Here is a 25042-nt window from a genome sequence, read left to right as displayed (position 1 = left end):
ACCTATTGATTTGATTCTGAAAATGTTAGTGTTCGGAAAAGCTCCTACCCCGGCCAATTCATGCTAGGGAAATTTAAAGGGTTGACTTTCCTGCCAACGATGTGTTGCTAAAGACCCGTCCTTTCACCACACTGCCAGGTTGTTCCTCCAACATGATTAATCTTAAAATGCTGCTCCCCTTGACAAAAGCCTTCCCTGATTCCCACTGCCCACAGGATTAAGTCCAGATTCATCATGTGATTTAAGCCTGCACAATTCTGTCCTTCTCCCACTTCCTAGTCTCGTCTGCAGAGACTCCCCAGCATGAACTCTTGATTCACTTTATCCAACAAGTTCTGTTTATCCACTCCCTTACTCGTGCAATTATCCAGGCAAGGATGCCTTTCCTCTCCTGTCCTTTGTATGAATGCTACTGTGCACCAACAGGCCCAGCAGAAACCACTTCTGTGGGCCACTGTAGATTTCTCCTGTGAAAAATCCTCTCTGGCCCACAGTCTTTTCCACCACCTCCTCCTCTTCTCTGGACATCTCCAGCAGCAATCCAGAATTTCACAGGGAATGGGCCAAGTCTGATACTGTTTCTGGCTCTGACATAGCCTTTTGGGCAGGCAAGCTGATTTCAAGGGAGAACAAGCTGCCTACAAATACTTGTTGAATACACTGTTTAGGAGTGACTGCAGAGTTTTTAAACCAAGCAGTTTTAAGCTATTCAAGCTCATATTGGGGTAGGACATAGAGCTGTATCTGGGACTCCTGTCTAAAAAAGAAAACAAAACCGGGCGCCTGGGTGGCTCAGTGGGTTAAGCCGCTGCCTTCGGCTCAGGTCATGATCTCAGGGTCCTGGGATCGAGGCCCGCATCGGGCTCTCTGCTCAGCAGGGAGCCTGCTTCCTCCTCTCTCTCTGCCTGCCTCTCTGCCTGCTTGTGATCTCTCTCTGTCAAATAAATAAATAAAATCTTTGAAAATAAAAAAAAATAAAAAAAAAAAAAGAAAACAAAACCAAAAATCAATCACTTCCATCAGCCAAAGGTTCATAAAACACATTCCCTACTGTACCGCTGTTACTCTACCACGTAGAGGGTGAGGGCCCAAGAGCAGAGTGGTAACAACAAGGAAGATATTCCTTCCCAGAAGTCAGGAAACCACTCTCAGCTACCCCTTCCTGGCAGCAGGAAACTGATGCAATGGCAGGAAATAAGACTTCAGCTGTTTATGGAGTAAACCTCTTTAGAGATTTCTTCTTCTTTTTTTTTTTTTTTTAATTACTCAGTGGGCTGTAAGGGGTAAGAGAAAAGTGAATGACATTAAAAACAAACCAAAAAAGGGGTTCTAATGAACCCCAAAGAGAGTTTATTTTTTAAAACACTACCTGCTAGTGACTTTATTAAAACAATCACAGGGTCATAGAGCTGGCAGCCAACACCCTCCAGCTTTTCAAAGGTCACTCTTTGTCCTGAAAATCATCAACTTCCAGCCTGGTGACACATTAGCTCCTGAAACGGTGTGACACAAAGAACAAGGTACTATTTCTGAACCACACAGTTCACACCCGAAATGGGATAAATAGGTACGGGAAGGCTAGTGTTAAATAACCCCAGGACCAGGTGCAGGTAAGCAGGAAAAAAGCTCACAGGCTCAGAGAACATCAGAGCAGCAACAAACCTTACATTCCATCCTGTCCACTCCCCTCATTTCACAGCTCAGCCTCAAAGAAGTAAAACTACTGGCCCAAGGTCAAAGAGTTCATCCCCAAACCTGGGTCACCTACTTCAGGACAAGGTGTGACCTGCCCGAAGTTCAGTGAGTCATGCCTTGGTCAACAGAGACCTACTCACATCCATGGAAGGCCACAGCTCCCACACCCCACAGGCAGGGGAGGAAATGTGAACAGGCCTAGAAAAAGTCTTTCTAGACTTTTCAAAGAAAAAGAAGAGCCACTAAAAATCAGTTTTAAAATGACCAGACTATTGTTTCTTACTTTTCTTGCAGTTCTATTTAGTAGCCAGTACAGTTTACCTTTAACGACTGTTACAATGGAATTAAAAAACTAAAACAGCACAGCCAGACCTGCTACGTATTCACCCAAAGACTAAAATGAAAACACTTATTAAAAATGCTGTCATTACACTATGTGTTAACTAGAGTTTAAACAAAATTTGTTAAATGTGTCAACTAGAGTTTAAACAAAAATTTGGGAAAAAATAATTATTAGTAAAAAGAAAAATAAAAAATAGAAACCCCTAGGTGGCATAGTCAGTTAAGCATCAGACTCTTGGTTTCAGCTCAGGTGGTGATCTCAAGGTCCTAGGACTGGCCTGTGTGGGTCTCTGCACTTAGCTGAGAGTCTGCTTGACCCTGCTTGACAGAGGGAGTCTCCCCCTCTGCTGCTTCCCTCCTCCCCCACTTGCACACATGCAAGCACACTCTCTCAAATAAATGAATAAAATCTTTAAAAGTAAATAAATAAAAATAAAAATGCCGTCAGAGTAGGACAAGGAAGCAAGTAATAGTCAATTTACACTTCTCTCTCTCCAATCCACTTTCCACCTAGAAGCAAATATGTTCTTTTCAAAATGAAAATCTGATCATATCTCCACCCAGTTTAAAACTCTCCAATGGCTTCCTCCCATGATGACTCCTGATAAAGACAAAAATGTATACGGCCCTAAGAATGCTGAGCCTCACCTGCCCACTCAGGCTTCTCTCTCTAGCCGTGACCCCCCTGGCCATCAACACCCCAGCTGCCCCTCAGTTCCTCCAATGAGGCCAGCTCCCTCCCATCACCAGATGTGGGCACTGCCATTCCCTGTGCCTGGAACCCTCCTCTGATCTCTCCCACACCCCCATCCTGGCTTCATTTCTTTACCTCATTTGGCTTTAAATCTCAACATAATTACTTCTATCTTTCCCCGGAAGCCTTTCCTGACCACTGTAATCCACGTTCAGAGCACCAGGCAGCCCTCCTTTGTGGCACTTGCTATCATTAAAATTTACAGTAAACTATGTGTGTAATTCTCTGATTAATGCCTGCTTCCTGCACTCAACCATAAGCTACATGTCTGTTTTTGCTCACCATTGTATCTCCGGCACCAAAAAGATAAATATTTACTAAATCTTTAAGTAAAGAAGAAACAAATGATGGACCTAAAGCGTGGGCTTTTAGGAAGACATAGCAGAAACAGACTGAAGGAAAGTATAAGTCATTACCTTCTTCATTGCCCAAGCTTTTAAATATACTGACTTTCACAAAGAGAACGATGGGATTAAAAAAGAAAAATACATGTCTTCCGCAAACAGCTAAGAAAACCAAGACTGTTACAACATACATTCGTCTTTTAATTAAAAAAAGAAAATTACCCGTGGTTCAATCAATTTTGGGAAGGGGGGACAGAGAAAGATGGAGAGACTCTTAAGCAGGTTCTACACCCACCATGGAACAGAGCTCCATTCCACAGCCCTGAAATCGTGACATGAGCCGAAATCAGGAGTCCGACGTTTAACCGACTGAACCACCCCAGACATCTCTCCACCAACTTTTAAAGCCACTCCTTTCATATCAGTGACTCTAAACAAACCTGAGAATTACCTTAGCAAGGGACATGTCACCAATCCTCAACATTCCTACCACTATGACCTCCACCACCACGAGAGTCACATTTTTCTCTGATAGTTTTCTTTTTTTTTTTTAAGATTTTATTGATTTATCTGTGAGAGAGAGAGTGCGGAGAGGGAGAGTGAGAGGGAGACGCAGACTCCCAGCTGAACAGAGAGCCCAATGTGGGCCTCGATCCCACGACCCTGAGATCATGATCTGAGCTGAGAGCAGAAGCTTAACGATTGAGTCACCTAGGTATCCCTCTCTGACAGTCTTCTTTCCATATTCTCTGTGGTAACTTAAAAACCCTAGACCAGCGCTGTCCAGTACAAATTAGATAGATACACAGACAGAAATAGATATATAGATACAGATAGAGAGATATAGATATGGTATAAAATATATGTGCAATGTCAAAATCTTGTACTGATCACACAAAAAAGGAAACAAGTGAAAATAATTTCAGTAATATCTATTTAACCCAAGATATCCCGTATCATTTCAAAACGTAATCGATATTCTTAAAACTTATTAATAAAATATTTTATATTCTATTTTGTATTAAATCTTAGAAATATATTATATATTTCCACTTACAGAACATCTCAATTCAGACTAGCCACATGGATAGAGCAGAGCAGTCTTTTACTATCCATGCTTCTGATAAAAAACCTGCAGAAAAAGCTTTTAATGTTCTCTGTATCACACAAAGCAACAATGAGGCATGAAGAGTATATTCACTATAAACAAGTAAAAAATTAAGGGAAGAAATCCATGGTTACATGTATACTAATGGAACAATACCTTCTTAATTCGTTCATGACTTTAAAAGCTTTCTTCATATGCCAAGGATTCACTGTCACTGGGCAGTGTTTTTCAGTATTATCATCTTTTGAATCGAGAGGCTTCTGATGACCCTGCTTTGTGCATCTGTACATAAGAGAAAAAAACAACAAAAAAAGATCTTATTACAGATAATTTAGTTCAGGCTTATCACGCTACAAGAAATACAATGAATCTTCCAAACTCATTTAGAAGAAGTCTCATAATATATCCCAATGTAAGATTAAGGCACAATTCAGAACATTTTCTGATGTTCACTATGATTTTAACCAAAAAAGGGGGTATTCTCTACCATGTCAAAACTCTGTCAAAGACTAGCACAGAAAATTCAGTAAAAGTGATTTAGCAGACAACTGGAAATAAAAATGCTGAGAAATGATCCTCTGTGTTGGAAATTAACCTGCTTTTAACAATCTGTTGTAGTCATATATTATTTACAAACATATTACAAGACAGGAACAGGATCATATTTTACACAAACTTCAGGAACTCAGAATCTGATCTGAATTTTGCTCTACACCTGCCAGCTGATTTACCCCACATATTTCAGACCTACTCTTCTAACAAGAGATTAATCATGTTAGCTAGAGTTTACTGAGTATTCACTATACAGCAGCCACAGTGCTAAGTCATTTTTTTTTAAGATTTTATTTATTTATTTGACAGAGAGATCACAAGTAGGCAGAGAGCCTCTGAGCAGAGAGCCTGATGTGGGGCTCAATCCCAGGACCCTGAGATCATGACCTGAGCTGAAGGCAGGGGCTTAACCCACTGAGCCACCCAGGTGCCCCAGTGCTAAGTCATTTAACTGAATTATTTGCTTAATCTTCAAAACAACTCTGTGAACTCATTACTATTATTATCCCCATTTAGCAGATAAAAAGATGAAGGCAAAAAAAAAACAATTTGGGTAACTAAATAGTAGAGCTGGGTGAGACTGAAGCCAGTCTGATTCTTCAAGCTCATTCTTTCTATTAATGTTCAATACAATGTCCTACATTAAACAATGATACTTAACTTCATATTTAAACACAATTTTTAAGAGCATGGGCTAAATCAGTATTGCTGTATAAATTATTCTTTTGAAACACGGGGGGCAAAAAAATTAACAAATAAAATCAAGGTACCATAGTGGGGAGGGGAATTAACTGCTAATGGACACAAGGGAACTTTTTGAGGAGATGGCTGCACAACTCCAGAAATATACTAAAAATCACTGAATTGTACAATTATAATAGTTGAATTTTATAGCATGTAAATTACACGTCAATAAAGCAATTAATTTAAAAAATCAGGATACCAGGGACGCCTGGGTGGCTCAGCTGCCTTCGGCTCAGGTCATGATCCCAGTGTCCTGGGATCCAGTCCCACATCGGGCTCCTTGCTCAGCAGGGAGCCTGCTTCTCCCTCTGCCTCTGCCTGCCATTCTGTCTGCCTGTGCTCGCTCTCTTCCCCCCTCTCTCTCTCTGATAAATAAATAAAAAAATTTAAAAAAAAAAATCAGGATACCAAATTAAACCTAAAGAAATCCTACTTGTATATATATCACACAAAGAACCGGCAAACATCATCATTTATTGCTGCATTTCTCTTTATACCTCTTCTGTTCCTAACCCATTTTGAAAGAATCATTCATTTTTAAAACATTATCTCTCGTGAATTCATTAGGCACATATTATTTGAGTGCCAACTATGTACCAAGTGCTGTTCTAGACACTTGGGATACATGTAAACAATGAGCAAAAAGACTCCTATCCTCACAGAGCTTGGACTCTAGGAGGGAAGAGGGGAGAGAGGGAAGTTATATGGAGTGATATAACTTGCACTAGTCAACAGGGTCATCAGATCATCAATAGCCCAACTGAGAACTGAGATTTGAACCAGGATCAGGAGGTGAGACAATGTCCGGAAGGAGCTAGAGCTAGAGCAAAGACCTGTATGAAGTTGGCGTGTTCCAGGACCGTGAGACCAAGGTTGGGGCTGGGGACAGTGAGACAGAAGGGCTGTAGGGCTGTAGGATGCTGGAAGGACTTTGGCTTTTACCCTGAGTACAACAGGGAGGCATTGCAGAAGAGTGACACAATCCAACATACGTTATCAAAGGATCACTTTGGTTGCTGATTGAGAATAGTCAAGGTGGGCAAAGATGAAAAAGGGTTAACTGTTTAGGAGAATAATGCAGCAGGGGGTGACAGGGCCTCAGAGCATGGCAGCAGCAGTGGAAGTAGGAGCAGTGATAAGAAGTGACTGGGTTGGGGCGCCTGGGTGGCTCAGTGGGTTGAGCCTCTGCCTTCGGCTCCGGTCGTGATCTCAGGGTCCTTGGATAGAGCCCCACATCAGGCTCTCTGCTCAGCAGGGAGCCTGCTTCCCTCCCTCTCTCTGCCTGCCTCTCTGCCTACTTGTGATCTCTCTGTCAAATAAATAAATAAAATCTTTAAAAAAAAAAAAGTGACTGGGTTCTGGGTATATCTTAAAGCTAGTGCCAACAAGATCTGTTGACAGAGTAGTACTCTCAATATTATTATTTTCTAGTTTTTTATTCCCCAGCCAGTTTTTTTTTTCTCTACCTCTAATTTTCCTTTCTTATTTTTCTAGATCTTAAGTGGACAGAATTGGTTGAATCATAATCTTTGACTTACAACACACTGTCATCTTTAGCCCATGAGTAGCCTTTGTATTTTATTTATTTGCTTACTTTTTAATATAACGAGCATCCATGAATGTACCATCCAACTATTTTCTGTTTGATCCACAGTTTAAGAATAACTTTTACACTTCTAAGGGTTGTTTTTGTTGTTGTTTTTTAATCTTTCTATTTTTGCTATATCTAGCAGTTTCCTTATCTGTAAGGTAGACTTAATAACAGACTCATTTCTTGGGGTTATTGTGAGAATCAAATGGATTAATCTTTGTAAAATGTTTACAACAGGGTCTGGCACATAGTGGGTGCTATTTAAATGTTACTGTTTTTATTATTAGGCTAGATCAAAATTGTTAATTACATATATATATATATATATATATATATATTAGATCTCTCATAGTCTTGTTCTTTTTATGTGATTTGTCAAAAACTAGTAAAAGTATGGTAAAATCCCCCGGTTTAAAAAAAAAAAAAATCTGTTGACAGAATGCATGTGGCACATCAAAGAAAATCAGAATGCCTCTTATTTTTTGGTTTGAGCAACTGGAAGGATAGAGTCTCCACTAACTGAGATGGGAGGGCTGCAGGTGCAACCAGTCTGCAGTAGGAAGATCAAGAGCTTCGTCTTCATACATGTTGCTTTTAAGATAATCAGACATCCAAGTAGATATCAAATTGACATATTAGAGTCTGGAGCTAGAAAAACTTTAGCAGTAAAGAAATGTGGGGAACATTGATTCCACAGAAGGCACATGAAGCAATGAAACCCAGGCACTCAAACATTAATGTAACCTCCATCATCAACCATAGATGCTATCCTTGTCCATTCCTCTGCACCCCAAGAATCAATGTAAGTTGAAGCATCTGATTCTTCCAGGGTTTGCAAACTAGAAGTAGATATAAGTCCTTTTTATCCATCCCTTGAGAGTTTTTTTAAAGGGGCCTTACAAATAAATTAGTACAAGACACTGCCTCCAGTGGGTGAGCCCACAGCTGGAATGGGAGAAGAGCAGGGTGCACTCTACGCCCTGTGGCCTGTGTGTGTGTGTGTGTGTGTGTGTGTAGAGAGAGATGATTTATACTTGGCCTGAGAAAAAGAGCTAGTAAGTCTAGGAGCCAAAGATGAAAGAACATTCAGATCTGGCAGAGGGGACTGGGAAATACTTTATAGTAAAAGACATACTCCATAATACTATTTCTCACCATCCTTTCATAAAGAAAATTATAGGACAAAAAAATTATGTAGATATATGCAACCTATGCAAACTTTCTGACCATGTTAACACTGAATGTCCACATATATAACAAGTTAAAATTTACACCTGCTTCTAGTTTAAGAACTTAAGAGTTTACAACGTAGGGGAAATAAAATATTGAAGATTGGCAAAACTATCATAGAAGGCTTTTCAATGCTCAGAATGGAAGCAAAAGCAACTCAGCCCTAGAAGGAATATCATTATATAAGAGTCAAAAGTGTTTATATTTGCTTAGGAAATTATGAATTAAAACTTCATGCAGTAGAGAATTAACTTTAAGACAGCTACCATACAATACTCAATATTTTTATTGGTGCAGTCTATTTTCAGTCTATTTCCTGTTTTTTCTGATGTACTCCAAAAACTCTACAAAGAAAAGAAAGGCTTAAAGGAATAAGTAAGAAATAACAGTGAATTTTTTTTAAGTGTTCTCTGTACTAAGAGCTACTTAGAAATACAGCACCCTGCTGCACAGAGACACATTTTCAACATTAAAGTCCTTTCCATAATCTTTCACTTCCTATGTGGTTTTGTGTTAGACGGTCTCTTATTCTAAAGCAGAGCTGAGTAAAAAAAAAAAAAAAAATGACCCATCATGCCTAAAACTACAAGTATGGAAAATGAACATACACTAGGAAGCAGGTAAGTGGGAGGTGAAGGTTTACCCTTTAGGTTATACCAGTCAAGTGTAGTTATACCTTCTACCTGCTTCCCTTCTAAAGCAGGGAGCTAGCCTTTTCCAGAGAAGCTTCTCATTCTAAGAATTGGCTTCTCAGACTGGGTAACTAAGTAACTCTAACTCTGCCCCCAGACACACTACAGACAATGAATGAGTTCTCCAAGAAGGAGAAAATAAAGACTCTAACAGGGCTATCTCCCTGAAAGAGTCAAGATCCATAATCAAGCAGAGGCTGGTTCTGAGGCCATCTTAGAAATGAGGCATAGTTTCTTTAGATATATAGTATTTGATCTGGAATAGTGATTCCCAGTGGCAGGGGACAAGACCAAAATGACCCAAGCAATTTTTTCAAACATGAAAAATTTTCACATGAAGATTCAGGCAGGCCCTTTTTATAGGACTAGATATATCAGAATGACAGCTTCTCCAAGAGTAGGGGTGAAAAGCAGCTATGTATAATTTAAAATTGAAAAAAAAAAAAGGTGATGTAATATGTCCCACCACCCACTTACCTCCCACCCTGGGACAATCATCTCAGATTGAGAACAAACACTTTAGAAAATATGGGTTGTTCATGTTTTTAGGGTTTTCTGGTGGAAACAATGCTACAATTCATGTGAATGATGCAGCTGCAAAATTTAACAGGGAACCAGACATTTTCACATTCAGGACACAAATACTTAGCCCCTGGATGGCCACCATCTCATTCTCCCCTCTGCCTGTTCACCTCAAAAGCTGCAAGACTCCCTTGCTTGCAATGAGTCACCCACCATTACTCACAAACTTCTGCCAAGTTCACGTCAGCAGCTGTTGTTTTCAGAGTCACCATCCACCACTGCTCTGAAGTTTTCTCCATTACCTTATTACATCTCTCCTATTTCCTCTGCTGCTTTCCTAGCTAAACTTGCATTCAGAAGCTAATTATCATACTAACATTGCTCCCATTCACAAAACCAAGATATCAGAAGTAGAGATTCAATGATAACCAATATTTTAACTAGTATTTCTTATGTCACTCTACAGTTTACCAATGAAATACTCTCACATCCTTCCTCTTACCCAAATAACCACCACAGTATTTAGAGGTTGTAAAAATAGAGGGCTTTCTCCACTGGAAACATGTTTTGGTTTGTGGCAGAGTTGTGGTTTCAATTTTTGCAATTAACTAAAGACAAAGAGACATTCTCTGCAAATTCTCTTCAAGTGCTTGGAATTTAAACTTTTATTAGGTACAGAGCCAGCAGACTAACTATAATCTACAAATATATGGTCATATTACCAGATAAATATAGCTTAAAAAGACGTTAACATCTGCCCTCCTGACATGTAAGAATTTGGATTATACCTTCAGTATGAAGACCTTTAAGAACTGAATAGGAAGCATCTGTGAGACAAATAAAAAAAGCAAAGAAAAAATCATGCCATCTAGTCAGAGAACACCTTACAAAAACATCATAATGCCATTGAAATCTTGCCATTTGCAAAGATATGGACAAACCTAGAGTATTATGCTAAGAGAAAAAGGTCAAAGACAAATACCACATGATTTCACTTACATGTGGAATCTAAACAAACAACAACAAAAGAGACACAGATTTATAAATATAGAAAACAATCTAGTGGTTGCTAGAGAGGAGAAGGTTTGGGGGCTAGGTAAAACAGGTGAAGGGGACTAAGAGGTACAAACTTCCAGTTATAAGATAAGTCACGAGGATGAGAGGTGCAGCACAGGGAATATAGTCAACAATATTTTAATAACTTTGCATGGTGACAGAACAAAAGGTAATGCCACTGATTTTATATATATATATATTCCCCCCCCAAAAGTTATGTTTCAGCATTCTCTGAGCTGGAAAAGCTGGAAAGACCCAATTTTACTAAAATGGATTAACAATGAAAGCAGAGCACTGAACCTACTGGAGGACAGAGGGAGAAATCACGTATGTCCCCTCTTTTCCTCCTAGGATTTAGTTGTGTAGCTTTATGTTAAGTGTGAGGAGAAGCACTGGCAGGAGGAGGTGGTTGGGATGTCTGAAGTGGAGAGGCTGATGGAAGTTGGGATATAATTGTTCTCTGATAGTAGAACAATAGAGCTGTAAAAAGCTCTGCTTCAGTTCAACTCAGCTCTCTCTCCCTCTCTCCCTCCCACCTACATGACAAACAGAGCACAATCAGGCACTTTTTGTCCCTGGCAGTGACTATTACCAGGAAAGGGACCAGGGTAAAAGTGTGTCTTATGCAAGATCAATCTTATTTTAAAGAATACATTATGAACAGTTAACAAAGCACTGTCAGAGTGGGATATTTATGATGTGCTAAAATTGGGAGGAGGAAGTTGATGATCCATTTCAAACACTCCCATGCCTTTTAGCAACTCCTATTTCTGGCCTTTCTTTCACCACTTTTCATAGTATTACCAGCACTTGGCCAGTAAGAGAGGGCAGCAATCTGATTTGACAATTTAGTTGACTAGGCCACATTTTCTAGCACTTGAACGAAAAGGCACTAGAAGAGGACCAGAATCAACTGGAAGACCTGCACTGTAGTTCTGCTACACCTAATACTAACCAAGTGACCTTGGGTATAGTCACTTGGTCTCTCTGAGCTTCAGACGGTTTACTTATAAAATAAGCTTTTGTTATTCCATAAATATGTCTAATATGAAATGTAATAGGAAAGTCAAAGATAATAACACCTCACCTACTTGCCTCAGGGAGCTGTACAAGCACTAAGTACTGTATGAATGTAAATACAGAGTTAAGAAGAAAAATGTTGAGGTTGGGAGCTAAACTGAATGTAGAGATCTATTTTTATGGATTTTAATGGCCTTCCTCATTTTTAATTGCAACAATCAATCAAAAGTTATTAGCAATACTCCAGACAACCACCACTGTTAATAAATCAAGTAGGTAAGCACTGCTTAGATGCCGACCACATGCCCTAACATTAAGCAGAGTGAGGGATATAAAGGAGGCTGAATGCAGGAAACTTCTCCAATTACCATCTAACTGGGAGGCACATTTGAAACCACTAGGGAATCGCGTAAGTCAGTACGCAAGTGCAGGATAATGGATTACTGATACTGTAGGAATGCAAAGAGCGGCTGAAACGAATTGGAGTAAATAGGGAAGACTCTGAAGGAAGACAGGGTTCCAAGTGGGCCTTGGAAGAATTCCAAGTTGTTTTAACTGGGGACAGGACAGGAAAAGTCTATGTGATAAGGCAGAGTTTACTCTCGGAGGTCAAAAGCAAATAATAATTTTGAACATACTATAAGATTAAGCCAAAATGGTAAGAGGGTTCTGATCACTGGTTTGCTAAGTCATTGGATGTGACTGTAAGATGTTGTTGGGGTCAAAACCATAGATGGATTAAAAGGTGAGGAAAGAACACATAGAGGTTAATAGGAGAAAAGGTAGGAGGAAAAAAATGCAGGTATCAAGGGATAAAATCCGTTGGTCAGAATGGTAGTAGTCAGAATGAACACTTGAAACCAGGACTCTACATTTCCTGGAAGCTGATAAGAAGTGGAAGACGATGAGAGAGAGAGAGACACCAGAGACCCTTCCATGGCTTTGGGTATCTAGGACCAGACGAATGATTAACCACTGAATAAGTGCAGATGTTACAAAGTGAAGTCAGTTTGAGAACTCAGTTTTAGGCATGTCGAATCTAAGCTATAAGCTAAGAGTAGATGTTCTGTAAGAAGCTGACAATTCACGACTGAAGCACAGATCTAGAACCCAGGCTTAAGATACAGATGGACCCACAACATAGTGATTAATAGTTGATTAAAAACAACTGGCCACGACCTGCATTTGTGAGGAGGAGCCAACAAACAGTAATAGAAGAGAAGCCATGTAAAACAGGAAAAAAGTGTTCAATGAGTCCCAACTTCTCCTCTACTTGATAACCTATGAAAATTAACCATCTAAAAAAAGATAATAGAGACCTACAGACAAGAGTGTTGACAAGACTAAACGAAATAAAGTAAATCACATTAAACAACCTAAAAACTACAGGAGGAAACCAAGAAAAAGTAGTGACATGAAAAGCAGAACTTATTTTTCAAGGCAGGATCAGTGAAAAGAACTGATCAAAAAAATACTTTAGTGGGGCGCCTGGGTGGCTCACTGGGTTAAAGCCTCTGCCTTTGGCTCAGGTCATGATCCCAGGGTCCTGGGATCCAGCCCCGCATTGGGCTCTCTGCTCAGCAAGGAGCCTGCTTCCTCCTCTCTCTCTGCCTACTTGTGATCTGTCAAATAAATAAATAAAATCTTAAAAAAAAAAAAAAAAAAAAAAAACTTCAGCAAATGCCAACAGCCTGAAATGTAAAACAGTAAAGCACATAACACAAAATATACTGACCCATGCACTACAGTAAATGTATTATACATTTGTTCACTATCAGTTTCAACCACAAGGAAAAGGACTTTGTTTTCTTTTCTTTTTTTTTTTTTTTAAAGATTTTATTTATTTATCAGAGAGAGAGAAGGAGAGAGAGTGAGCACAGGCAGACAGAATGGCAGGCAGAGGCAGAGGGAGAAGCAGGCTCCCTGCCGAGCAAGGAGCCCAATGTGGGACTCAGTCCCAGGACACTGGGATCATGACCTGAGCCAAAGGCAGCTGCTTAACCAACTGAGCCACCCAGGCCAAGGACTTTGTTTTCTGAGATATCCCCAAAGCCTGGTCATAGTAAGCACCCAATAAACTTGAATGAAAAACCTGAACTCCCTTATTATAAACAGTAAATACATCTGGAATTTGGAAGAATTCTATAGAAGAGCATCTAAAAAACAATTTTCATTCTTTGTATCACCTGGAAAGAACCCTCCATCTGATCTTAAGAAGTTCAATTGTTTTCATAAACATTCCTGATGCAGTTCCTTAACAGCCACAGGTGAGTAAATTTACAGTCACGTTCATGAAAGCATACTTACTAATATTGATTGAATGCCTACTGGGTGCATTAGAAAGTACAGACTAGAAACAAGGATTGGAGCTATTCAGTAGGAGGAGGACGAGTGATTTCCCAGCATCAGAAAATTTTAAAACTACTGCTGACATGTTACCTATTTCCAGAATCCACATCTCAAGTTCCCAAATACACTTAAGAATTTTCCTTATATAACACTTCCTTTAAAACTCACTGATCCATGTCTTCTCTCAACATCATCTTGTCAGCCATTACTGCTCCTAAATATTTTAAACATCTTTGTCACTGAGGAGATTCACCTATGATCTGACAGATGCCCAACTTAACATTCATGTCTAGTTATACAAAAACAAGAATATATTCCAATGTGCTATAAAAGACAAACCAATGAATATGGGGGTAACCTGTGTCAGGGTTCTAAATCCCCAGTAATTGAATCTTAAAAGTAGAAAGAACATTAAAGGTCATCTGGTCCAGTGGATTACAAATGTCAGGCTTCAGGGAACTTCACAGACCTTATTTGGTCTGTGACAAAATAAGGAAAATGTAGTAAGGTTTCATAAAACTAAATTTATTCCATTTAAGGACTAGCCTTTAATCTGAGATAATGCCCTTCTTTGTATTTGGAAAGGGACACTAAAACGTCCTTTCTCTTACCAAAAGATAGTGAGAGTTACAGTAAAAGTTGATAATTATTATTTTATAGATCTTTTTTCCTGCTGGGCAAAACAAAAAACTTAGCAATCCTGTGTTGTACCTGAGTTTTTTTCTTTTAACTTCACAGGTCAGTGAAATCCAAAATTCTGAAAACTTCTGTTCTAATTCAACCCATCTTCTGCTGTCTAAATCCCTTAGAGCGTGGTCAACGAGATGTTTGCCTGCCTACGCTTGAACAACTCCGATGCCAAGAGTCTCCAGTGATGTGGAATCACTGGTCCAAGATACTGTTGTATCTGAGGCATGTTTGCTTAGTTTTGTGAAGGAAAAGCAACAATATAAGGCTTGTAGAGAGAAAGTCAACTTGTGAAAGAGGAGCCAGAAAGAAAATGAAGGCTAAGAAACTGGTGAGGGGTGGTCAAAGAAATGCACTCCATTCTATACCTGTCTTCCCTCAACTTAATCATTTTGAAAATCCTTTGCAAAAATAACCATAAAAGCCAGAATGTGTGAAACATTCCTAGGGTCAAGGCTGCATATCTCAGTTTACCACCTGGATTTCCTTTACTACCCTACATCTAGTTTTTAGTAACACACCTTCAGGTTCGATCAGAGGCAAATGTCCCATTATCTTCATATCACCCAGACTCCAAAATGTAAGACAATCAAACTGCTACATATAGAATGCAAAAAACAATACGCAGAGATATGAAGCCCAGTGACAACAAGAGAGTCAAAAAGGATGAGGAGAAAGTGGAGGCAAAGAGTGGAAAGAGTACACGAAATCAAAACCTAATTTCAACAAGCCTATCCCAAAAAACTACAGAAACTCCACCCCTCTAAGACCATGTGCTAACAGGCCAAAGGGCAACAAGGTGGGATTTGAAAACACTGTGAAACTAGCTGTTAGAGAAGAAGCACCAGCATAAGCTCCTACACAGTGTCAGGCAGAGACAGGCATTCAAATATTTGCAGAATTAATGAATTAACAAACCCCAAAGAGGACCTAAGTCCCTGCTTCCTACCACATCACCCAAGACTGAAGCCCACATCAAACATCTTTCCCTGCCTTAAAACTCAGGCTAAAAATCTAACCTTACAAAAAGCTGAGTCCTCCCAATAACTTCCACTGCCTCCATCCACCAAGCTTTAGCCCAGCGAGGCCCAATAAAGCTCCTTCCCCAAAGACACCATCTTGCAATTCTCAAACACAGCACCCCATGACTTAGTGAGGAAGAAAAAAGTAAGCTAATGGGAGTGAAGGCAAAGAGGTCAAGTGGTAGGAAGGAAAACTATTACAGATTCTAACAAACTCTGAACTGAAGATTAATTCTACAGAGACCAAATGAAAACAAACCCTATTTGTATTTATCATTAAATGAATAAGCACAATGAAAAAGTCTCACCAACTTTAGACACCCACAATTAAAAGAAGTTTTAACAGTTCTTTGATCCCTGCGGGCATTCCTAGCCTTCCATCACATCTCAGCCTGCCATTGTTCCAGCATTACTGATGGAGTCTCAATACCAAAGAATTGTGCTAGATACCAAAATTATGGTTAATTGATCTGTCCTAGATCCTGTTTATCAATGTTTGCATGCACACATCAATTTCATTTTCAATTAAGTCTATTTAAACCATTTTCTATGTCTCTACTCTCTCCTTCCAGAGCCTTATTGTCCACACCCTTTTTTCACCTGCATTCTAAGAGCCCCTGTTCTTTCCTATAGTTCCCTCTGCTTCAAAAGTAAAATGGGACTGCAGAAAATGGAATATAAAGGGGGCAGATTTACTACAACTAACATGCCGACATGGTATATTCTATATATCATGTACTACCTACATACAGGTAACATTTCCTGCCTTAATTGCCTTTGAGCCTGGACAGAATCCATGTGCTGTATTCACACTGCTGATGCTAACAACCCACCATCATGTTTCCTAGGGCTTCAGGTGCTTTCCCAACGCCACTGAAGAACATGACCAGAAAACAAAGCCTACAAACCCCTCAAAGCCACAATGATCAGGAAGCAAGAGCCTTGCTTCTATACGCCCAAGAGGGTCAATTCATCAGCCTTACGGTGGACTCCTCAGATCCCGATGACCTGTTCCACTCAAGCTAAAAATGCTGTAAGGCACTTTTAGAAATTGTAGTTCCAGGATCCTATTAGCTCTCCCAAAAGAACTTGACATCAAAATATTATTCAGCCCAAGCCAAATATCCACATTTTGGCTGGAACTCTGCCAACTAACCGCAAGAGGCTGGTGCCATGGAGAGAAGCTGGCCAAATCTAAGTGAAAAACGTAAGGCTCCATGAATAAGCTCCCATGAAAAGGTACTCCGTTCTCAGAATGAGGTTTGCTTGAGGTCTGAAAAGTCAGATTCAAAGGGCTCTTGTCCCTTCCTAAAGGTTAACCTAAGGAAGGCAAGTCAAAATTGAAATTTTCAAAACTCCTGAGGATTTTATAGTCCACTTTTACTAAACACTTTCCAAAACATAATACTGTACTGAATAATGCAAATCTTTGATAGCTCCCACAATAACTGTGCAACTGTTATTATTTCTGGAAAGTAGTTTCGTTGCAGGTATCTTGAATGTATCTGGGTACCAAGGAAAAAGACACCTGTGCCTGGCAGGTCGCTACACTACTAATTTGCCTAGGGTACCAAGGAAACAGAAGATGCTCCGGTTTCTGGATACAATTTTCTGCAGTGCCAGGTAAAAGAGGTCACATGCCCTGAAGAGCCGTGGCTCCTTTAGAGTGATGTAAAAGCTCCTCAGATAATAATTTTGCTAGAAATTCAGAGAAGCAAGCGACCTAAGACCAATTCATTTAGACACCGGTGTCTAGTACTTTCCAGTTCCCTTTTTTCAACGGACTCCCGTGCAGCACATCCCCGTCCCTCAGAAAGGGGCTGGCAAGCTGGACACCAGCAGCCCATGCATTCCAGGGAGGCGTACACAGGACAGGCAGAGTCCCCAAGCTCAGCCCCACACCGAATCTTCTATTCGCCTGGGATCGGAAGACCCTTCCCTAAAAATCCTGGACAGGGCTTTAAGTCACTGCCTGGCCAGGCTGAGTTTCCGTCCGCGTCCACCTCAGGACTGCGGGAACCGCGCCTCGTCACGCCCCGCAGCTTCCACCTCCCGCCGCCCCCGGCGTCCGCTCCCCGGCGGCTCCCGGCTGCTTCCGCCGGCGGGCACCGGGCGGCCGTCTCCGAGCAGCCCCCGCGGCCGGCGACACGCGCCGCAGCGGCGCGCTTATCCGCAGCGGCACAGCCAGCCCGCCCGCCCGCTCGCCCGCTCACTCACGCGGGAGGCAGCGACGGCGTCTCCATTGTGGCTCCTCTCAGGCTTCAGAACGCAGGCACCGACCGCCGCCGCCAGCACCATTCCAGCCGCGGACGCCGGCACTGCCCGCCCGCCGAGCCGCGTTCCATCCGCCCCAGAGGGGGCGCCGCGCTCGCCTCACCGCGCGCCACCACCTGCGGCGGCGGCCCCCGCGGCCATGGCCCGCTCGGCCGGGCGCGCTCCGTCTGCCTGCGCGGCTCCCGCGCTCGCTGGAGTGCGGGGCGGTGGCGGCGGTGGAGGCGGCGGCGGCGGCGGAGGCGGCGGCGGGACGGGCGGGCGCGCGGGCTCGGCCACTTCCGGGTTCGGCCCCGGCCGCGCCGACGCCGTGACGGGACGGCGATGCGGCCTCCCGCGGCGGCCGAGGACCCCTCCCTCGGCGCCTCCCCTTCCTCCTCCTGCTGCTGCGGCTGCTACTGAGGGTGCTACCGCTGCGGAGGGTGCTGCTGCCGCTGCTGCTGCTGTTGCTGCCGGCGGAGGCGTGCGGGCGCCAGCCGGGTGCGGGGCGGGACGGGGGCGGCGGCCGCCCGCAGCTGGGGTTTGGGTCACGGGGGGGGGGGGTGCTAGAAAATAGAAGGGGGTGTTGTCTGTGCGGGGAAAGGGCACCCGAAAGCACAGCATATCAGCGCTCTCTCTTGACTTACTGCTCTGCTTCTCAGGCTGTTCACATCATTCTCTTTTGATTTGAACCTCTCTATGCCCAGGGAGATGGAAAGGGTAGGCATTCACCAACTACTTCTTAGCAAATGGTGAAACTGAGGCAAGAAGAAATGAATTTGTCCAGTTTCCCAAGCAAGGACCTGGGCCTCCCTTCTCAGTGTAGGATCCATTCGTTGTACAGGTGAAGTGAGCACCTACTAGACAAGATTTTGGTAGGGGATGCGGTAAGAAAGCAAAACCAGGTCTCCTTGCTCGTGGAGCTGTCAATCTAGACGGGCTAAGAAACAAACGAAGGATGCATGCTATGCAGAAAATCAGAGTGAGGAAAATGGGATGCTATTTTAGGAGTAGCCTGAGAAGTCCCCTCAAATGATATCATTTAAACAGGGGTGGAATAAAATCAATCTGCAGGAAAGCAAAAAGTCCTCAGGGCCAGGGAAGAGTAAGGCAGAGACTCCTGTGCAAGATCTTGCCTGGCTTGTTGGGGAGCAGGGAGAAGAACAATGTAGCAGGTGGTCACCCAGATACGCCCGCTGGACAACAGTAGCGTCTGGCAGTTGGTTAGAAATGCGAATTCAGGAGGCCCACTTCAGATCTACTGAGCCCACTTCAGATCTACTGAACCAGAAACTCGGGGGGGGGGGGAGCCTAGGAGTCTGCTGTAACAAGGCTTCCAGATGATGCTGATGCCCTAAGGTTTGAGAACCTCTGGTGTGGCTGAAGCAGAGTGAGGACAGGAGACAGTCCGAGGAGATATCCTGTGGGGAGTACTGACAGATCACAGAGGCACTGTAGGCCATCGTAAAAGATCTGGCTTTCTTTCACCAAGAAGAGGAGCTACTGTGAAGTTGTGAGCGGATTAATCTGATAATTAAAAGGACAGCTTTGCTGGTATTTGTTTTAAAATACTCCACCAAAAAAGAAAAAGGAAGGGTAAGGAATTGAAGGAAAATTATTTAAAAATGGGCAAAATGTTGATTTTTGATGCTGAGTGATGGGTACATGAGGATGGTCATCATTTACGTGTATGTGTATGTTTTTCAAGGCCCATAATAAAAAAGTGGTGTTTTGTTTTGTTTTGTTTTGTTTTTCAAAAGATGACTGGTTGCTATATGAGCAGAATATGCGGGGAAGTAAGAGAGCAAACAGTTTAGCCTAGCTGGAATGGAAATAAGGATGGCCTGGAAAATTCAGAGTGATGGAGAGAAGTGGGCAGATTCTGATTCAGTTTAGAAGATAAAGCACACAGGAATTGCTGATAGGTTAGATATGAGTATAAGAAGAAGAATAGAGTCAAAGATGATCCCCAGGTTTTTTGATCTGGGCTCTTGGGAGAATGGACTTGATATTTACTGAGATTGGGGAGATAGGAAGAAACAGATTTGGTCAGGGGAGGGAAGTATTTGTAAACTCTGATTTAGACATGATTAAGTTGGAGGTTTCTATTAAACCTCCATGTAAAGATAGGTGTAGACAATTAGATAAGTATATCTGAAGTGGACATAACCGTGGAGTTTGTCAGCATGCAGATGTTATTTAAAGTCGTGGAACTGGCTGAGATCCACTACATCATGTAGCTATGGAAGAGGACAAAGAAATGAGCCCTGGGGCACTCCAATATTAAGATAGTAAGATGAAGAGAATTCATTAAAAGAGACAGAGAAGGAACAGTGGATGGGATTGGAGGAGGACCAGAAATGTCTTGGTGGCCTAGTGAAGTATTCCAGGAAAAAAAGCAATATTTTAGTATACCTTAGCATAGGCTAACCTCTCCATATGTAGTGGCATTATTGATCCACCGTGAATAGGGCATACATAATGAGGATTTTTAAAAGATTTTGTTTATTTATTTATTTGACAGAGAGAGCGCAAGAGAGAGAGAAAGAGAGAAGGAACACAAGCAGTGGGGGAGTGGGTGAGGGAAAAGCAGGCTGTCTGCTGAGCAGGGAACCCATTGCAGGGCTCGGCCCCAGGACCCTGGGACCTTGACCTGAGCAGAAGGCAGACACTTAAATCAACTGAGCCACCCAGGTGCCCCATACACAATGAGTTATTGGTGTTTTTTTCAGATTCCAAAATAAACCTTCCTACTTTATCAGATCATTGTAAGAATGAAATGAAATAATCTATCTAAAATGTATAACATAAGTGTATAATGAAAGCACTTAATAAATGGTCATTGCTATTATTATTTCTACACATTTACATGACTGTCAGTCATACCTGACTGAGCTGAGATTAAGTACTGGACCCAAGAGATACACACTAACTTAGATTTGATCAAAACTTTGGCCTGACTTTCTTTTTCTACATATAAGGTGAGTGAGCAGAGCTGTTTGATCAGCCATTTCAGGAACTCTTTCAAGAAGAAAAAAAAAATTATTCTATTGCTGTGTATATTCCCACCCAAATGAGGATGTATCAGTCTGACAAGTAGGCACACAACTTCAAACCATAGCTCCTTTCACATCCTCCCCTGGGTTAATTATATCTGTTAGAATTCTCTGGTCCTTAAGGGATCCAGGTCATCTAGAATGCTAAGTATGTACCCAAACCTTTACTTTTTCATATCTAGTTTTAAATTTGTAGATTTTACAATTAGCAATAATCGCATCTCGGATAAACCTCATTGGCTACGATACTGCCACTGCGCAAAGCTAAATTTGTAGATTTTACAAATGGTCTTTTTACCTTAGAATAGCTCAACCTCACTGAGAGTCAAATGTCAGCCTACAAGCTCTAGTATCCTAGCATGGTGGACACTGGGTAGATTTGAAGGCAGTCCATATTTCTAATCCAAGTCTCTGCCCTGATGCTGTTCCTTGCAAAAAAATGGAAGAACTAAACCCACAACTCAACATCTCATCTAAGAATCTTGAAGCAATTTAAAAATGTTAATTAATCCATACTGAGCTTTTGTTGTTTTCTGAAAAGACAGTGGTGGAATCCTTGGCTTTCAGATATAAGCAGACCTGCCTAAGATAAGTAGCAATTTATGAAACCAGTTTCCATTTTCATCTTTGCATGGGCCAAGTAACTTCACAAAGCTGACCCTTGGCCAGATGCAACCCCAAGACCCAACCATGCTTTACCATTCACAAGAAAAGTAAATGACAGTGCTCGACAAGAAGAAAGCAAGTCAATTTGTGGGGGGAAAAACGTTTAATACATCTTTATTTTTATGTCAGTTTCACCATTTTCTCAACTAAAGGACACAAAAGATTAGGAGTAGCTACCCAAGGCCACCAAGGACTTCTCATTTCCACTTTCCTTGGTATGGAGCTGACTGGATATGCAAAGGTGTTTGAGCTCTCCCTGCGTGGGTTATTAGCTCCACTCATCTCCTGATGTTTCTTTAGATGAGTTCTTCACACCCCACAGAGGGATGACACAAAAGTTCATTTGTTATACTGTTGGAATAAAACAAGTCTTTAGCCATATTAGTAACTACAACCTAAAGCTAATGTGAATAACCCGAATATATCACTTGTGCAGAAGACGGAACGAAAAGAAGATGATGGAGGAGGAGAAGGAGGAGGAAGCACACAGAGGAACACATCCATGACAGTAACTGGTGACAAAAATTACTTAGACTGAGTTGAAATCGGACATTGCAGTAACAATGGCAGGCACAAACACATCACATGGCAAAAATCTGGGAACTGAGACTTATCCAGTAAAGAAAAGACTTAATTTCACCAAAGAGTATAAAGCTGGAAGATCCTGTTTCTGTAATACTTCTCAGTGTAAATATAGCAGGTATGAAAAGCATCACTTACTCAAAAATACACTTTTAAAGAAGATGGAGACCTTCAAAAAAAATCTTATTTTCTATCCTAAATAGGTAGTTTGAAATGCATTACTTGAGTTGCTTTTCTAGTTTTAAATTAGGGTTTTTGCTTTTATTCTTCTGATTTGGAAGAAGCGTAGTGTACCTAATATATTATGAAGCATTTCAAAATATCTTTGCAAGATTTTGCTGTTTAGCAAATGGATTTGTCAGTACATTAAAGGTATTTATTACATGCTTTGTGGTGTTAAATGGTGTGATGTAAGTCTTCTGCTCCAGACCAATAGAAAATCCTTAATGGAAGGAATCCTTCATTTTTATGACTCCACTTTACCCTGCAAATGCTTCCTTGTTTTCACAGTCTTTACGATACCCACCCTACTTCTCACATAGCACACCTGCCCATTATCCTGTATGGGAGGCTCCAGGAGAAATGAAAGCAAATTGTTTGCTGCAAAGTTTAATTGGAAATATGTTGGACTTGGTGCAGGAAATATCCAAAAATAGACTTCACACTAATGTATATCAGGTAAGCAGTTTCTCTGTGCTTTTTTTAAGAAAAGAAAATCTACTTAATCTATTTTTACTTGCATAGAGTTATATGGTATCTATTTATGTAGTCTAGTGATGTAATACCTCATTAGAGAATTATCTAAAACATCTTTCTACACAGTCAGCAAAGCTGGGGGAAAGAAAGAGCAAGTAAAAATTCTTGACAAATTACAGGAAACATTATTAGCATGCTGTCATTCATCTGAAGTTATGCGTGCATGTGCGCGCGCACACACACACAAATGTCTACCCACATCTTCTGTGTGTCCATCACAGCTGACTGTTCATAGCGTGGACCCTAACCCAAGCAGTGAAATAAATTTTTTGTTGGCATTCTCATTTTCCCCATTCTGTTCCTTTTTTTTTCCCTTTTGGAATCAATTATCTATCACCTCTGGCCGTCCCCAGCTACTCATCTCCAATGTCCTTTCTTCATCCCTAATAAAACTTAGAGATTATCTAATATGAGTTAACAGAATAATTGATTAGTGGATTACATTTTAATATAATAGCTTTAATATAATGAGGTAACTCCTTATTAGTATTATTTTAGCCAAATAATATTTTATACCCTAGTCCCTACTCTCCTTTCTCCAAAATACATTTCAATGTCTTCTATATTATTTTAATCACAATATTTTTGATAACAAAGTATGATGTTGAAATGTGTCTTTTTCTTTAATGTACTGTATAACACTGGGAAAGGAATGCTTTACTTAAATAAAGGACAATGCTGACAGAAGAGATGAAAAATATTCTTGAACACCAGACTTTTTTTGAGAACAAAGCCTCTGGGAATTTGTATTATTTGTTCAAATTGTTCACATGGTAATATGAAGATAAGTCATGAATTTCCACATAAATCCTAAAATTTGAGCTCAGCCCAAGTCTCGGAATTATTTTTGTGAGTCAGGATCCTTTGCCAAGAAATCCTTTCTAGTTCTTAATCTGGTTCTAGTCAGCTTCTGGATGCAGAGAAGCATGTTTAATGCACGATATAAGTGGTTAGTCAATTCCTGAGGCATCCATATTTCTTCATTTTCCTTGTTAAGATCTTGGTAATAATCCAACCCAAGAAATAGAATTGAATCCAGGCTGCATATGTATGAGAACTATTCTTCACTGAACTAAAAATGAACCTAATCTGCCATTTTGAAGTCTTTGTTAAAAGCCAACTAAAACTAAATCACAAGAAAAATATTCCCAGTCATACTTTCTGAGGCAAACTGATTCAAGCAAATGCTAATTATATTATACTTCGGTATTATATCAATTTTTAATGCCACATAAGGAAAGCACTGACCACCCTATTTTAAGTTGCAGTTGTATTCTCAATACTCTCTAAACTCCTTTTCTGATTTATTTTTCCCCAAAGCACTTATTTATAAATCACAATTTAACAAACTAGGTGTTTTACATGTTTATTTCATTTATCATCTGTCTTCCCCCTTGGAATGTAAGCTCCATGAAGGCATAGATTTTAGTCTGTTTGGTCCCCCCCCCCGCATATGCAGGCTTAGAAAAGTTCTAGCACATAGTATGCATGCAACACATATTTTGAATGAACATACTGGCACAATTTACTATATTCACCGACCAAAACATTTACCTCCAGGAATGTATATTCTAACTCAGACTCGTGTGATGTGCATTTGAACACTTGTATACAACATTTATATATTAATTTTTTCTTCTCTTTTCTTTTAGAAGCATAAAATCAATGCTCCCCATAAATAAGGAAGGCGAACTTACTTGGATTCCAGTCAACCAGCAACATTTATTAAATGACGTATTTGAAGAACATACTGTGATAGGTTGGGAGCTGGTGGGGGTGGCGGTTGGGGGTTATGTGTGTCTCAGTTGGTTAAGTGTCTGCCTTCAGCTCAGGTCATAATCCCAGGGTCCTGGGATGAGTCCCTCATTGGGCTCCCTGCTGAGCAGGGAGCCTGCTTCTCCCTCTCCCTCTGCTGCTCCCCCTGCTTGTGTTTGTTCTCTCTCTCTGACAAATAAATAAATAAAATCTTTAAAAAAAACTTAAGGCAAGAATTATGCCTTTAAGAAACTTGTTACAAGTTTCAG

General features: G+C 41.0%; 1 protein-coding gene and 1 non-coding gene across 2 annotated transcripts in view; both read right to left on the bottom strand.

Annotated features, from left to right (window-relative positions):
- The window catches only part of KLHL2 (kelch like family member 2), a 111082-nt gene extending 92968 nt beyond the window's left edge, over window positions 1–18114 (bottom strand). Inside the window, exons 1-2 of the mRNA XM_044224797.1 lie at window positions 17926–18114; window positions 4400–4525 (exon numbers count right to left, since the gene is read on the bottom strand). Of these exons, the coding sequence (XP_044080732.1) occupies window positions 4400–4525; window positions 17926–17951 (152 nt within the window). The 5' untranslated portion in view covers window positions 17952–18114. The remainder of the gene's footprint in view (window positions 1–4399; window positions 4526–17925) is intronic.
- Window positions 18115–21140: 3026 nt separating this feature from the next.
- LOC122890642 lies at window positions 21141–21280 on the bottom strand. Its single transcript, XR_006381111.1, has one exon. It is a non-coding gene; the product is annotated as a U4 spliceosomal RNA (small nuclear RNA).
- Window positions 21281–25042: the final 3762 nt, after the last annotated feature.

This window comes from Neovison vison, chromosome 11 (genome assembly GCF_020171115.1).
Source record: "Neovison vison isolate M4711 chromosome 11, ASM_NN_V1, whole genome shotgun sequence".
NCBI classification, from domain to species: domain Eukaryota; kingdom Metazoa; phylum Chordata; class Mammalia; order Carnivora; family Mustelidae; genus Neogale; species Neogale vison.
The sequence above is the reverse complement of the archived record's forward strand: the minus strand, read 5'-3'. Positions and strand labels throughout refer to the sequence as shown.